This window comes from Anthonomus grandis, chromosome 3 (assembly GCF_022605725.1).
Source record: "Anthonomus grandis grandis chromosome 3, icAntGran1.3, whole genome shotgun sequence".
NCBI lineage: Eukaryota > Metazoa > Arthropoda > Insecta > Coleoptera > Curculionidae > Anthonomus > Anthonomus grandis.
Genome location: NC_065548.1, coordinates 7367235 through 7383286, shown reverse-complemented (window position 1 = coordinate 7383286; position 16052 = coordinate 7367235). Strand labels below are relative to the sequence as shown.

At 35.4% G+C, this 16052-nt stretch overlaps 1 protein-coding gene across 2 annotated transcripts in view; it reads left to right on the top strand.

Moving 5' to 3' along the window:
- Positions 1-16052, top strand: part of LOC126734031 (tetratricopeptide repeat protein 37) — an 89613-nt gene that overhangs the window by 4197 nt on the left and 69364 nt on the right. For both annotated transcript variants that reach the window (XM_050437544.1, XM_050437543.1), the window contains exons 2-15: positions 40-152; positions 210-442; positions 496-688; positions 749-1091; positions 1146-1381; positions 1441-1716; positions 8217-8393; positions 8445-8605; positions 8663-8798; positions 8854-9038; positions 9103-9285; positions 9339-9550; positions 13692-13879; positions 13938-14151. In XM_050437544.1, the coding sequence (XP_050293501.1) occupies positions 72-152; positions 210-442; positions 496-688; positions 749-1091; positions 1146-1381; positions 1441-1716; positions 8217-8393; positions 8445-8605; positions 8663-8798; positions 8854-9038; positions 9103-9285; positions 9339-9550; positions 13692-13879; positions 13938-14151 (2818 nt within the window). In that variant the 5' untranslated portion in view covers positions 40-71. The remainder of the gene's footprint in view (positions 1-39; positions 153-209; positions 443-495; positions 689-748; positions 1092-1145; positions 1382-1440; positions 1717-8216; positions 8394-8444; positions 8606-8662; positions 8799-8853; positions 9039-9102; positions 9286-9338; positions 9551-13691; positions 13880-13937; positions 14152-16052) is intronic.

The window sequence follows — 16052 nt, the reverse complement described above, 5'->3', positions numbered from 1 at the left end:
CCTCTATTAAAAACACAAAATTTTTAATAGAGTCTTTTTGAGTCTTTTTGTGTTTTTTATATTAATCCAAGATGGATATAAAGACCCTCTTAAAAGACGCACGGGCTGCGATAAAAAATAAAGACTTTCAAACAGCCATGAAACTTTCTAAGGTAATATGTCCCCACAGGAAACTTCACCTATTAACTATTTTTTATTTACCCTTCTAGTCTATAATAAAACAAGACAAAAACAATTATATGGCCTTAGTACTGCTAGGAATGTCTCTTCAAGAGATTGGCCCCATTGAACATACACCCAAAGCGTTCCAGAAGGCTATAGACTTAAATCAAGAGAATCCGTTGGCCTGGCAAGGCCTGATCAGTTATTATGAGAAAGTTGATAATGATGAGCTTAAAGGCGAGCTTGTGAAGGCCTATTTGGCCTATTTAAAATTGGAGGTGTAAGTGCTGCCTATTAACACTTTTAAAAATTATATGTGCAAGATGTTTTTAGTCAGGAGCATAAACTCGTTGACTATTCAAAAAAACTTGTTAAACTGAATGGTTATGGTGACTTAAGAGAAATATATGATACATTAATGGCTGTGGAAAAAAAATGTGTTGAGAATAGTAGCAAAAGTGAAATATTGAGTTTATTAAGAGAGACTTTAGAATTGTTTCCTGAGGACAGGACATCTTTGGATTTAGTAAGTTATATAAAAAAAAAATGGTTATTCAAATTTGACATGTTTCTGTATTTTTTTCAGTATGAATCATTTTATGAGTTATTTCCAGAAAATTTTCCAGAGAAAGCTTACTCAACTTATTTAAACCTTTTAAATAAATCAGGGCAAATAAGTGAAGTGCTAAAACATGCTTTAAAAATGCATGAATTATATCCCTCTAACCCCCTAGCATTAGGGTGGATCTGCAAGGCTTATAACCAAAAAGAAATTGATGAAAATCTCAACATTTCCATTGATAATATCTCTGAATATGTGGATAAATGTTTGAAAATTGACCCTAAAAATGCTATGGCCCTTGTTTCTAAGGCCATACTTTTATGTGAGCAGGGACAAATCAGTTCTGCTAAGGATATACTTAAAGAAGGTAAGTAAGGGGATCATTATACAGTTAGAAGTAAAAAAAAAATGGATTTTTAAGTGACTACCCAAAGGCCTGCTCTTGTGTATGCCTGGATAATATTAACTGACATCTTAACCGAGCTGAATTCCTTTAAAGAAGCTTTAATTTCACTAAATAAAAGTCAAAAATTGGTAAAAGCTTTGAGCAATCCTGAACCGTTTATTGCCAAAGTGAACATTCAAGAAATTGGGGTTTTAGTACTGTCTGAATGTCATGAGGACTGGAAAAGAGCTCTAGAATTATATGTGGATTTGGTATAGCTCCAAAGAAATTTAAATTTGTGCAATTTTTCTTGTAAACTGTTATATTTTAGGGAGCAGGCAAGTCAAAATGCCTTACAACTATTTTAAACTTGCACTTAAAGCAAGGAAACTATTTTGAAGTAGAATCAAATATTTCTAAGCTGAATGACCCCAATTTGGCTCTAGTGTATAAACTTCGATTGTATAAATGCCAAAAGAAGTACTTGGAAGCTGAAAAAATTATAGCCGAAGCCAATTTAAGTGGTTTCATGGATTGGTGGATTGAAGTCGGGTTGGTTTATTGGGAAATGGGACAGTACAAGAAGTCCCTTGAGCCATATTTAAAGGTTTGCAATTTAGTTAACCCTTAATCGGGCAAGTTTTTATTTTTAATTAAAAAAATATGTTCGCATATGAAGACCACAGGGAAAAAACGTGCAAAGTCACTATTAATTGAATTTGAGAAAATAAAATTTTAAATACGCTATAAATTTTTTTAAAATTTTGATTTTGGAAACAATTATTATACCGTATACTAGCTTTTTAAATTATGTAATGAAATTAAAAAATATCAATTAGTTTTTTAAATTTTATTACAAAACCAACCAAAGTACAAAAAAAAACAGGAAAAAAACGTGCAAAGTCACTTTGTTTTAAATGTTACCGTATTTACTATATTGGTGTTTAGCGCTTATTTTTTGTTGTTTTAACGGGCTTTTCTCTTCTGTTCATTTTAGGGATTTTCTTTGCGGGTAGTACAGGAAGATTGTCGTAAAAGGAAATCGTGCTCTCGTCACAAAATTTTTTCAGTTGCTGTAGATCTTTGTATTTTTCTCTTGAAATAGGAATTTTACCTAAAAAAATATTTTATTAACAAAAACACTATTATTTAAAGGAATTACAAAACAAACTTACCATTATAAGCTCGTGGTGGATAGTGAAACTCCTTTTCAGATAAAGGTGGGCCTCGTATGAGTTTGGAGACTGGTTTAGTTATGATGGAAGTAGTCCAAGATCCATTATAGGTTTCACGATGAAGAATCATTCTTGGATGATTCACAGTGACTTCCAACTCTCTTATTGGTCGACTCAAAAACGGACACTTCTTTACATACAAAGGAGACAAAAATGCACTCCAGTCTCTTATAAGGCTGTCGTTAACTTCTTCTATTTTATAAGGTGTTGGTTTAACTCTAGCTTCCTTGAAAACCCGAACCCAGTCTGAAGGTAGTTCGGTCTTGGATTTGCAGTTAATTATACCCATATTCTTGTCACACTCCATAAATGAGTGGCCCCTAATCGGAAATACAACTTTGATAGTTTGAAACCTCTTTTTTTGGTGGACCAGGTAGTGCAAATAGCGAACCACTGTAAAGTTCTTATTTTGTCCTCCACAAGAGTCGCAAAAAATTATTAAAATCTTAACGCTACTAGGAAGATTATGAGTAACATAATCTTCTAAAAAAGAACATACCTCATTAGAACCCTTCTTAGCTACTTCTTCTGAATAGGTATAAAATACTGAATCAGCATCCGAAAGTCTATGGATGTTAAAAGAATAAAAAGATAATTGACGCTTATAATAGACGTCATTAGTCGTTATGTTCGGGACTGGTAAGTTTTTTTGGTAGTCCATGGCCACCGCTTCTATCTCTATTGATTTCCTACTTTGAAGTCGAGCTTGTCTCTTCCTAGCATAAAAGGCTTCTGTTTTTTTCTTATGAAGTTCTTTCTCTAATGTAAGCTTTCTTATTTTGCGATTTAGGAACTCTTTTATTTCCAAAGTGATGTTTTGGGTAAGCCTTAAATTTAGCGACTTTAATCTAGCATTGAATTCATCGCACTTGGAACAGGTGTCAGAGCGGGGATATCCAAAACTGATATTAAAATCAGTCGAAAAAATAGTTCTGTAAGTTTCGTAAGACACAGATTTATCTGGATGTTTTAATTTATACATTGAGTGCATTTTGCGAATGTTCAAATCTTCAGGTAAGTAAATTTTCTTTGACTTTTTATTGCTATAATGACTAGACCTACCCTTAAACGAACGAATATGAGAAATAACACAGTTTTTTATATCTTCTTTAAGTGCACGATGTTTATAGGATTGTTTCCCCCTGTTGTCCTTAGGAGCAACTCCTTTGACTAGAAGTGAAGTGTGAATAGTCTGAACTCTTCTTCGTGTAATTCCATGAAGTGAACAAAATGCTTTAAGGCATACTGGAACGTCGACTGTTCCTTCATTACGTAGCACTCTTACCTTATAAAAGTAACTAGCCTGCCGGAAGTGACTTTCTTCTTCTGGGCGACGATTTCTTCGTTGGAAAACAGGACTTAGAAGAATAAGGCCACACAGATAGGCACTTTGTTCGTCCCAAGAACCTAACTCATTAAAATGTTTAATAATTTTAGCCCGTTCATTAGGTAAAACTTTTTCAAAGCACTGAAATCCCTTACAATGACAGACTGGCCCTACTTCATGACTCTGTAAGCGTATTTTTTTTGAAACATCGGACATACGACCAGTTATTTTACGTTTTTTAGATAGTCCACATATTTTTTTATCTAATTCGTCACCACTAGTGTCACTCGCCATGTTCACTCAGTTAAAATAATCGGCAGACTGACCTACGAGCTTAAAAAAACAATATAATTTTCTCAACCCAACACGTTTTTTCCTGACTTAACACGTTTTTATCTAGTATCGCGATGACATTGCACGTTCTTTCCCTGCATAGTTATTTAAAAACTGCAAATATCCAGCGACACAGTGCGTTTCTTGCCGGTATTAATTGCTTATATGAAAATATTCTTTGAAAGGAAACACATAAACGTATTATCTTAATTTTTATAAAATACTGACTTTGCACGTTTTTTCCCTGTACTCTTCATATTTTTTCTCTATTTATATCATAAAGGCTTCAAAAAATTCAATTTTTTTAAATTTTTCATGCCTAGGTACAGAGAAAAATTATGTATCCTATAGGACACATTGACCCCTCCAATATCTTTAACATGATATATTAAAAAACAATTGCGCGGATTCTTTCCTTGCACAAAACATAATCTTAGACTACACTTTTGACAGAAAACCGTGGTTTGTCCATTGGTACATAGTCTGCATCTTCTTTTCTGTGTAAAATTTCCAATTTGGTCATATCGGATATCGACAGTTGGTCTTGCAGTTACTGGACTTTGATCTTTTTTGATGGCTGATCATTTGCAAAATCAGCTTTTTGAAATTTCATCTTCTGCTCGGATTTTACTAGCGATAAAGCCAAACTTACTCGGAATTCTTTCAAATGGTCATATGTCAAACGTCCAAGAGCTTCACTGTCTCTTTTATGCAACAACCAAGTATTATTTACACAAATGTTATTTATTTTATTTATTTATTTATTTATTTATTCATGCCAAAAAGTATAAAGTTTTTACACAAGTCAGTCAAAACTATAACTCCAAATAAAAGTATTAAACTGTAAAATTCATTTTACCTAAGAACAAAAATAAAACACATATAAGCCTAAAAAGTAATGCTTAAAAACACTTAACACTAAAAGTCAAGAGACCCAGCCTATGCAATAGCACTGAAATTTGAGCTCAGGAATTCCTCAAATGAATAAAAAGCATTGGTGACTAAAAAATGTTTTACCTTTGTCTTATAAGCATTAAGAGGCAAATCCTTAACGGAGACCGGCAGGACATTAAAGAACTTAATTCCATAATAAGACACGCCATTACGGGTACGCTCGAGTCTCCTAAATGGTGCCACCAAGGAGCCGCTATTTCTGGTGTCATGACTGTGAGTGCTAGCATGAGTCGCAAACCTGGGTAGGTTTTCCCTAATGAATACAAGGCACAGAAGTATGAAGGCGCTTGGTAAGGTGAGAACTCTCAAAAGCCTGAAGTGGACCCTACAACAATCCCTGTATCCAATCTGCGCAATCACTCGCAGACATCGACGTTGCAATGCAAAAATCCTGGGCATATGCGCTGAATGACCCCAGTTTAGTAAGTTATACGTCATTAGAGAGTGAAAATATCCAAAGTAAGCTGTCCTGAGAGTACCTGCGGAGACAGACCCAGACAAATTGCGAATCAGGAAAGCACACCTTGATAATTTGGTTGACAATTCATCTATGTGACCTTGCCACGTCAAACCACTATCCAATCTAACACCCAGAAAATCCACAGACACACCTAAAGATTGTTGCTGGGAATCAACGTCCCGAAGGGAAAAAATTATATTTTGAGTTTTGGACTCATTTAAGCACAATCTATTGGAAACGGCCCAGTCTCTAAACTAAGAACAAGATTCTTGAGCCTTGAGCGAAATGTTTGCGCAACTCCTATTAGTACTACTACAACTCCTAGTAGATGTAGTATCATCAGCATACAAATAGAAAGTGCAATCAGGGTGACAAGTTGGTAGGTCATTAACAAATATAAGAAACAGGATAGGCCCAAGAACGGATCCCTGAGGCACTCCATGCTCAATCGACAAACTCTGAGACCTACATCTCCCAAAACAAACAAACTGACTTCGGTCACTCAAGTAGGACTGTAGCAGTGACAGACTTCTCGAACAAAATTTGTAGTGGTTGAGCTTTTGAAGAAGAATATTATGCTCCACACAATCAAAAGCCCTAGAAAAATCGTAAAATGAGGCTTGGGAGTACAGAGCACTTTCAAATCCGTCAAGCACCACGTCACACAGGTTCTGGACCGCACCAGTGGTGGAGTGTTTCTTTCTAAACCCATGTTGGTTCACATAAAATAAAGAGTTTTGTTCAAAATACTCCTCTATTTGAGTCTTGAGTAAAAACTCAAAAATCTTTCCAATGATAGGCACCAGAGAAATGGGACGGTAGTTTTCAACATCCACTTTTGAACCCTTTTTTGTGAATAGGAATGACCTTAGCAACTTTAAGACAGGATGGAAATGTGCCCTCAAAGATAGCCAGGTTGATTAGTTTGGTCAGGGGAACAATAATTAAATTCTTAATAGTCTTTATGAGTCTGATATTCAAATCATATGGATCATTGCTTGCACTATTCTTCATGCCATCAATCACCTGACGGACCTGGATGAAAGTAACTTCGGCAAAGGAAAAGCCGGGTCCGCAAGGGCCAGTCAAATAAGCTAAAGGATTTTTGGGAGGCAGAGGAAGAGTCTCTTTTAGTTTGGCAGGAACATTCACGAAAGATTCATTAAAATGGCTGGCATTAATATCACTCAGCTCCGATTCCTTTACGCTAGGGTTCGGAGCTGTAATTACCCTCCACATTGCCCGGACAGGGTTACTTGACTGGCTAATGAAGTTGTCATTGACCTTTCTCCTCCTTGTCTGAATTTCAAGCCGGTATTTGATACGGTAGGTGCGGATAGTATCACTTGATATCAAATTGGGGTATTGTTGACTAGCCCGTCTTAAGAAACAGAGCCGTTCTCTCATCTCCCTGAGAGACTCATCAAACCACTTAGAAGCAGCTGAGCGGTATTCGCTGATTTTGACTTCAGTGGAAAACACATTAAATAAGCCTCGCTCAGAGATTTAACAAAAGAATTAAAAGAGAAATCAACATCACTAGTATTGCCTATGAAGTCCCAATCAAAGTTCTCCACCGCATTATAAAAATTTAACAACCCCCAATCTGTTATAGGGCGGTAACATATACGAACAGCGTCACCTCGAACGGAGATGCTCTGTTTAAATTGAAACACAATTCATTAAAATTGGAACTGGAGACAGTTGTAAAAATATTATCCAGACAATTCGAACCCCTCGTAGCACCTCTAGCAACTGGATAAAGCCCAAAGCAAGAAAACAAATCAACAACCCTCCTAGACTGTGTCTGGTTTAGATTAAACTTAACATTAAAGTCACCAGTGATGACATATTTTTTGTTAATTGTTAATAAGTTTTTCCGAATATCCCAAGGTACTAACGCCGAGACTTATAAGGTGTTTTATAAGGAGTCAGCTATTAGCATGTCAGCTAAGTCTACACCACCCATGTTGGAATTGTATTGTTTTATAATTTGTGGACATTCCACGTCAAATTTCTTTTTCTTCTCTTTGCTGTATCGTTTTATTTGAAAAGTAGGAGTCTGTGATACATACAAGCTGGCCAAGGTAACGCACTTTGCCTCAGCCCATTTTACAACGGCAATGCCTGCATTATTATTGACTTTATAATCAGAAACATAACAGTCTTTGAGTGGTATTAGCATAACATATTCCACTTCCCTGTTTCTTTGGTTATTGAGACTGCTCAAAAACTGAAAAAAATTAATCTTGTAAATGTATTACCTCTTTTTACTAAACAGCATCTGTAAAAGACTTTGCCAATAATGAGATTATAAGATCAGCGCACCCTCAAACTACACGAATAAATAAAAAAATAACTAACATTATTTGTGTTCGCGAAAGACTTAGGTACCTCTAATGGGCAATGTATATTTTCAGATACAAATAAACAAACCTAAGGTCAAAATTGAAAAAAAAATAGATATTTCGCAATAAAAGATCACAGTTAGCTTCTGGAAGCATTAACTTTATATCGCAAGATACAGAACAATAAAAAATTCAATATTAACGAAGTTTCAAAAAAAAATCACCTCGTCAACATCTTTTCCGGCCGCCATTGCACAAGACGCTGAAATGTTACACGTTGTGCTCCAATCGTTTCCACCACCGGATTTGCTTTAGATGCTTTTGTATCTTTCAGTACACACTGCCCGTTTTCACGATATTATTACGATGATTTTTAAAAAACGTTTCAAAGGTTCTGTGTCTTGGGAGATTCATTAGTCGGACCCCAAAATAAATAAATAAATATTTCAGGCGGCCAAATGTGAACCAAACAATTATAAACCGTTCGTCCATTTAGGGCATTATTACTCTAGAGATGGTCAGTTGGACAAGGCGAGGCGCTGTTATGAAAAAGCCTTTAAAATCAACTCTTCATGCTCAGTAGCTGGAAGTGAATTAAGTAAAATATATAGAAAGCAAAAGAATTGGGTAAAATTACTTTATAAGCCTTAAATTAGTTAAAAAAATTGCCAATTTTAGGAGTCAAACTTATCATTACTAACCAGTTTGACTCAAGGTTACGCGGATAAATCGACAATCTGGGCCTGGCTTCAGTTAGGTTTGACTTATTTGGAACAAGGCGACCCGGTAAAAGCCCTGGAATATTTAAGGATGGTGTTGAGAATTGAGCCGGAAAACGTGTAAGAATTTTTTTTTTTATTAATAAACGATTACGGGAGTTCTACAATTTTTTATAGCCACTGTTGGGAATCTTTAGCTGACGCGTATTTCGCCAAAGGAGCCTTTACGTCCGCGCTAAAATGCTACCAAAAATCTACGGATTTGTCGCAATACTCTCTCTATGCGGCCCTACAGGTGGCCTACATAAAAAAGGTGCTTTTCAGGTGAAATTATCTTTAAAATTCGTTTAATTTATACATTTTTAAAGATATTAGGTGAATACCCGGATGCCCAAAAAGACTTTGAAAATATTTTAACAGAACATCCGAATTATGTTCCTGCCCTAAAAGGGTTGAGCGAGACGAGTTTGTGTCAAGCCAAGGACTGTTTGAGGGACCAAAGACTGGGCACTGCAAGGGATTATGCTCAGTCTGCTGTGAATAAAGTTACTCAGTAAGCATCCTGAGTTACATCTTAAAGTTTCAAGAAAAAATATGGTGTTTTTTGATTGTTTTAGGGCAGTCTTGCAACGTAGCGAACTCTCCTGTCTGTGGAAACTATTGGCGGACAGCATCCTCCTAGTTGCCAAGTTGCCGGAAAAATACTCATTCTTACGGATATCGCGGTCCTTACTTACCCCAGACCTCTCGACCGGTGACGTCATTTTAGAACAAGAGGAATTATTCGAGTTCGTTGTAAAGTAAGTGCATTATGATTCACCTTAATTCTATTAAATTATTTGTGTTTTCATAGGTGCTATTGTAAATCTGTGAGTCTGAACAAGGAAAATTCCTATTTGTGGCACGACTTGGCAACGTGCTACTTACAGTTTGGCGTACACATAAAGAAAAACGATAAGAGTCGATTGTTAGAGTGTGCCCTGTCTGCTGCTCACCACTGTACCACTCTAAATCCGGAAAATTGGCTACACTGGAATCTTTTGGGCAACGTTGCCATGTTAAAAGGTTAGCTAGAAAATTCTCTTATGCACACATTTTTAAGGAAATAATTGGAATATTTTTAAAAGGGTTTTTGTCCAAGAAAGAGCTTTTCTTTCCCAATAATTTTATGTAAGAACCTTAGTTGTACCTTAAAAACTTTCTGAGTTAGAGGCCGGTTTGTCAGTCAGGATTCCAGAGCCACCAATTTGATAAATTTTTGGTTTATGGTACAAATAAATTAATTACAGTATAATTCCTCTTAACCGGCTTCGCATTAACCGGTCGACGGATTAACCGGCCTGTTTACAACAGCCGAACGCAACGCAATATTTTCCAAGAAATTCACCGGCGAGGCGATTCGGCTGGGATTTCCCCGTTATTACGGGGAGACAGTGGCGGCTCCTGACAGTTCAGGGAGGTAGGGCCAAACCTTGATCTAATTTTATCATGACCGAACGAGTGATCGAAATTATTACATTTTATTATCAAAATTATAACGCAATAAGTTTTCTATTTTTTTTTGTAGATAAAAATATACATTTTAAAAATTTTGAAATTTAACGAAATGAACTTACAAAAACTACGTGGAAATGTCAATACTTCAGGTCACAGGCAACATACAGTTTTCCATATTTACAGTAAGGTACACAAATAAGTAATTTTATTGTTTTTAATAACTCAAAAAAAATTTTCTATATTTAAATCGGGCAACGGTCGCCCTAACTCCTTTATTTCTACTTTTTGTTCCAATGATAAAGTGGAAAATGGATTTGCTTTTAAAAAACTAATTTTATTCATTGTTTTTAATATTCAATAAAAATAAAAAACGCCAACAAAGCCGAAAACGCCAGCCAAATAAAATAAAACATCTCTACGGAATCGCGAACGCCCGATGAATAATCAAAACAAACAATATCACGCACGTTTTGCTAGAAAAGATTCTATTGGTTTAGAGCCCGGCCCAAAATTATTTAATTTGCCGTAGCTTTACCACATTGTTTCAAGGACATTTGCTGTGATTATTCGATGTAACACGCATCGATATGGGGCCTGGCGCGACAACTACGTCTTCGATTTCGCATTAGCGAAATTTGCGGAATCTTGCACTGGCTGCGTTCCAGTGTTTTAATTGTATAATTGGTATTAAATATTAATATACAGATATTTTTTTGGACTGAAGTAAAATTTAAAAAATAAATAATTTTTTTTATTTTCAACGTTTATTAGGTAGAGCCATGGCACTGTGGCTCTACCCCAAAAGCCGCCACTGCGGGGGAGATCCCTGTGAACTGAACTATAAACGATGTTGGATAGGATTATTTTGTCGTGTTGATCAGTTTGATTTGTTCTTGCTATGGGTACGTACAAAACATAACTATTTCCTTATTCCTTAATAATGAGTGTAAAGCGCAAAAGAATTGTGGTTTCGATGGATACACGTTTAAAAGTGCTAAAGCGGATTGATAATGGTAAATCTGTGGCGAAAATCTGTGCAGAATTTAATGTTGGAAAAGCACTGTAAATGACTGGCGAAGAGATAGGCATTCGATTGAGGAGTTTTGTTCGAAAATGGAATCTGAAAAGAATCTGGGCAGCCGTTGTACGAGAAAAAAACCGATTTGCGAGGTCGTCGATGAAGCTTTGTGGATCTGGTTTCTTCAGGAACGTCGAAGAGGTACACCGATTGGCGGCCCAATTTTGAAAGAAAAAGCTCTGGCTGTCTGGCTATGGAGGCGAATTTGTGGCAAGTGATGGTTGGCTTAATCGATGGAAAAAGCGACACGGCATTCATTTCGCACATGTAAGTGGAGAAAAACTGTCTGCTGATACTTCAGGTGCGACAGAATTGAAGACTAAGTTTGGTGAAATGGTTAAAACAGAGGAATTATCTCCAGAACAAGTTTATAGTATGGACGAGATCGGACTAAACATTAAAATGTTACCAGAAAAAACTTTTCTAGGCAGTCATGAACAGTCTGCCTCTGACTTTAAAAATAACAAAGAACGTATTACAGTAGCTGTTTGTTCGAATTCAGAGGGAACTCATAAAATTCCTCTTTTCGTTATTGACAAGTCTGTTAAACCACGGGCATTCAAAAACTTGAATCCATCGTCCCTTCCGGTCTATTATAAGTCACAAAAATCAGCGTGGATGAAGAGTGGTTTAATTTAGAGTTTGTTCCAAGAGTTAAAAAACATTTAAAAAGTGTTAACTTGCCTATCAAAGCAGTTCTAGTGTTAGATAATGCTCTAACCCATCCTCATGACTGCGATGTAGATGACATAAAATTAGTTTATCTTCCTCCTAATGTGACAAGCTTAGTGCAACCAATGGGCCAAGGAGTGATCGAAAGCTTAAAAAGACGATACAGGCGTAACTTGTTTCTGAAATTCTGCAACACTTGGAGAGTGAAGACAAAGGTCTTTTAGAAGTCATCAAAAAGATCAATATCAAGGACGTAATCTATATGTTAGCTACAGCATTTCAAGAAATGCCCTCTTCAACGTTTATTAAATCTTGGAGAAAACTTTGGCCAGATGTTGAGAATCTAATTGCGATCTCGAATATTGCAGGGACTGAAGAAGAAGAAAACAAATCCACTTTACAAGACCTTCAAAAGTTAACGGGTAACGAAGCATTGCAACCAGAAGATGTGGAAAATTGGATGATAAGTTGTGACGATCACCTTGAAAATTAATTTTTGAATGATGAAGAAATCATAGATTTAGCAACCAAAGAACCAGAGGAATATGATGAGAGTAGTGACATTGAGAGGAAAAAACGATTTCTCGTAAAGAAGCCAAAAATGTAATGGAACTTGCATTAAAATACCTTGAGCAGCAACATGAGTCAACAGCATTAGACGTTTTGGTGATTAGAAAATGGAGGGATATCGCATTCAGAAATTCACTGAAGGTTAAAAAACAGAAGAAAAAATGTAATTTATAACGGCATAATAATTTTGCTACATTTTGACTACTTTGGATCACTGCTTTATTTCACAAATTGTAGTACATATGAACCAAAAATAAATATGTTAAAATCTTTAAATTGGCTGGATATAGAACAAAGTTTTATATATCAACTTCTTTTATTTATTTATGAAATAGGGCGTAGTCTTCTCTCCGTATTTGTAGGATTTCATGAAAAGAAATAATGAGATTCATAGTTCTCAGACAAGGCAATAGCACAACTTTTTTGTAAACACTATAAGAATGTCTTCAACCCTTTTTGGTCTATTCGACAAGGGTCTGTCGTTGTACAACTTGCTGCCAAATAACTTAAAATAAGGATCTTTTAAAAAACAACAAACACGCTCATTTACAATTCAAATCTATATGGATTTTTGATGGTGCTATGATGATTAAGATTCTGTAGTTCCTGTGTGTAGTTTATTATTACCTATTAAAATTAACTCAAACTTTTTATGATCTAAAATTGATATTCTTTTAAATCCTTACTGTATAACAATTCATCTAGCCCTTATTATATTAAAATTAAAATTGATTTGGGGTAGTAACCTTTAGGTATTTTCTTGTAAATGACTTAAACTTAAGATTTTTCTTGTCATCACACTCTGTATGAATATTATTTTTTCAGTAATAACTATTACAGTGATACAAAAGGCTTCCTGAGGATGCATTTGAGAGTAAAAACGTAATTTTGTGTTACGAGCTTGGGTATTTATGACAGTTTTGGTTGTGCGCTTATTTTCTCAGTAAGTTTTTACTACTTACTATTAGAATATTCACTCTCACAAAATAATAGGAATAGACCTTCTAAGTTAGAGGCAATTTTGTCAGGCAAGGTCCAAGAGGCCAAAATGCAAATTGCCACATCAAGATTTCTATTTATCATCAGCTGACATTTTTGGCCATAACTTATAGGACCCAACTAAAATATTTTCATATTTCTTTTACATAAATATAGAAGTGTTCCTAAGAATGGATTTAAGAGCAAAAAATTGGGACCGAGTTAAGCATTCTTATTACTAAGGCCAGTTTATGTTATGATACTTTTTAAGTTTAAAATCAACAAAGAAATGGTTCCAGGATTGCTTTTCTTCACCAAAAATTCTTATACTATTTACAGACATTCGGTACATGTTCCTCCTAAAATATATTAATCTATTCAGGTGTTTTACGAAACATTTTTCAATTTTAGACCCTCCAAACTACGCTTTGGCCCAGCACAGTTTCATAAAAGCGGTTATAGCGGAGAGTAACAGTGCAATAGCGTGGACTAACTTGGGCGTTCTTTACTTACTAAAGGATGATTTAATATTGGCCAATAAGGCGTTCGGTGAGGGACAAAGGGCCGATCCTAACTACGTCAACAGCTGGATAGGACAGGTTTATAACATGGTTTCTTATACAATATACAATAAATTAATTATTAATTGATTTGTAGGCTTTAATAGCTGAACTAATGGACCACTCTGATGCCATGGATTTATTTAGGCACAGCACCCAATTGGGGCAGCACCAGCAGGGCAGTATTGGCTACGCCCATTGGGTGTGTCACACGTTAATCAATTGCCCTTTGAACAATGAAAATGTTAAGTATAACATTTATAATATGCATGCTGTGCCTGTTGCTTACGACGCCATCACTTGGTATACAGGTAAGCACGGTTCTTTGAATTTAAATTCTAATATCTCTAAAAGTTTAGCTTAAATCCATTTATGTTTTACCTATCTATTATTGATTTATAATACCTTAGAAACGGAATATGTTATGGTAGCAATAATACCTGCTATCACACCTAGTGCATTATAAGCGGGCATTATGATAATGCCCGGAAATTTTATTGCTTATCCAATTTTATTTCTCTCATAATAAAGAATAAACATCCATTTTATACAAAAATAATTTTAATGGACAATTTACAAACTATACAAAATAGCGTTAGTGCTGCCACCTTTACCATCACAAAAAACACCGACCATTCTATAGTGGAATCAGCTACATTTTCCGGGACATTTCAAAATTGTAATTTTTATTTTGGAAATAAAGTTTTTTATTAAATTTAAAGCGCCTAAATCTTCTTTAATGATAGTAAAACGTTTTGAAGTTGAAGTTTTAGTTTCTGGTACCTTTATAACCAAGACCGTTCCTCTATCTTCAATATCATCAATGGTCATTTTGACCAACTCATCTCGTCTTACACCTCCAAAAACACCCATTACCAATATGACTTTGTGTACCAAGTAGATATCATCAGGAGCCTTCTTAATACATTTTATTTGTTCTCCTTCCAAAACTTCGGGACATATCCTTTCGACTTATCTTTTAAAAAAGATATGAGACGATGGTATTGCGAGATGTCTATATTTTTATAGACCATTAACGTAGACCTTAGGGTAGAATACTTGGTCCAGAGAGAGTTCGAACTGTATTTTTCCGACTAAAAATATTAAAATTTGTGAAACATATGTACCTATTAAAATAAAATCAATAACTTACCAGTTCCTGAAAATATGCCATTAGAACGGTTTCGGTTATTTGAAAAATTGCGTTGGCATCTTTCCAAATACCAAATATTCCATACCCCCGATCATACTGTTGCCTTAACTGGCAAAAGATTTTCGGTCGCTTTTATGGCATTTTTTCTTATATTTGGTGGAATTTCTTCCATTTTAAGCAAATATTTAAACAAAAAATGCCAACTGACTAACTGACAGAAACATCAAAGTCAAACTTAAATAATCACTGCAAGTCACTTGATAAATTTCTGTAGGTAGGTATGTACGTATACCTACCTGTACAGGTAGACCCTATTTTTTAATTAATATTAAAATTATTTTCGTTCATAAAAATCAATTTTTAAAACATAAAGCATTGTATGCACCACAGACATTGTTAGACTCTAATGCCCATCAGGCGGGAACCTAGCCCTCGGGCTACTATTTCCACCTTCCGGGAATTATCGTCCTTACAATGCCCTTGATACATAAATAGCTATTCGATCCAGCACAATATTCGTAAAGAATACTATTTTAAATATTACGCTTTTTGTTTCACTAAACTACCTCCCATAGTTTTTGAGATATTCGGTCTTAAAGTGTGTGGTCACATTAGCAGTCATGAATCCCGGTTATTACTGGACAAAAAGCTGGATAGTTCGAAAACCGTACCTTGTCCAGAAAAAGACCCAAGAGCTAAGGTGTAATTTTCTATTATTTAATGGTATTTTTCCATTAGAGGTGAATTTTTAGAATATTATAGGTCTGGGCGCATTAAGTTAATTCGCAGCCAGTAATTTTTTTTAAAACACATTGTCTATCAAAACCTAAAGATTATCTTGATTGAAATTGAAGTGTAAAAAGCGTCTGTTTACGAGGTTTATACAGATATGATCATTCTAACTTCGCCTATAGGAATTATATATCGCGGTAGGTCTGGCAACGTTGTGACATCATATTCGAAGCAGCGGACCCCGCCGAAGCCCGAAACCTTTCAGATTAGGGATGTGCGATACTGAGGAAAGTACCGGTATTTCGGATCGTATCGTATCGTTTTAAA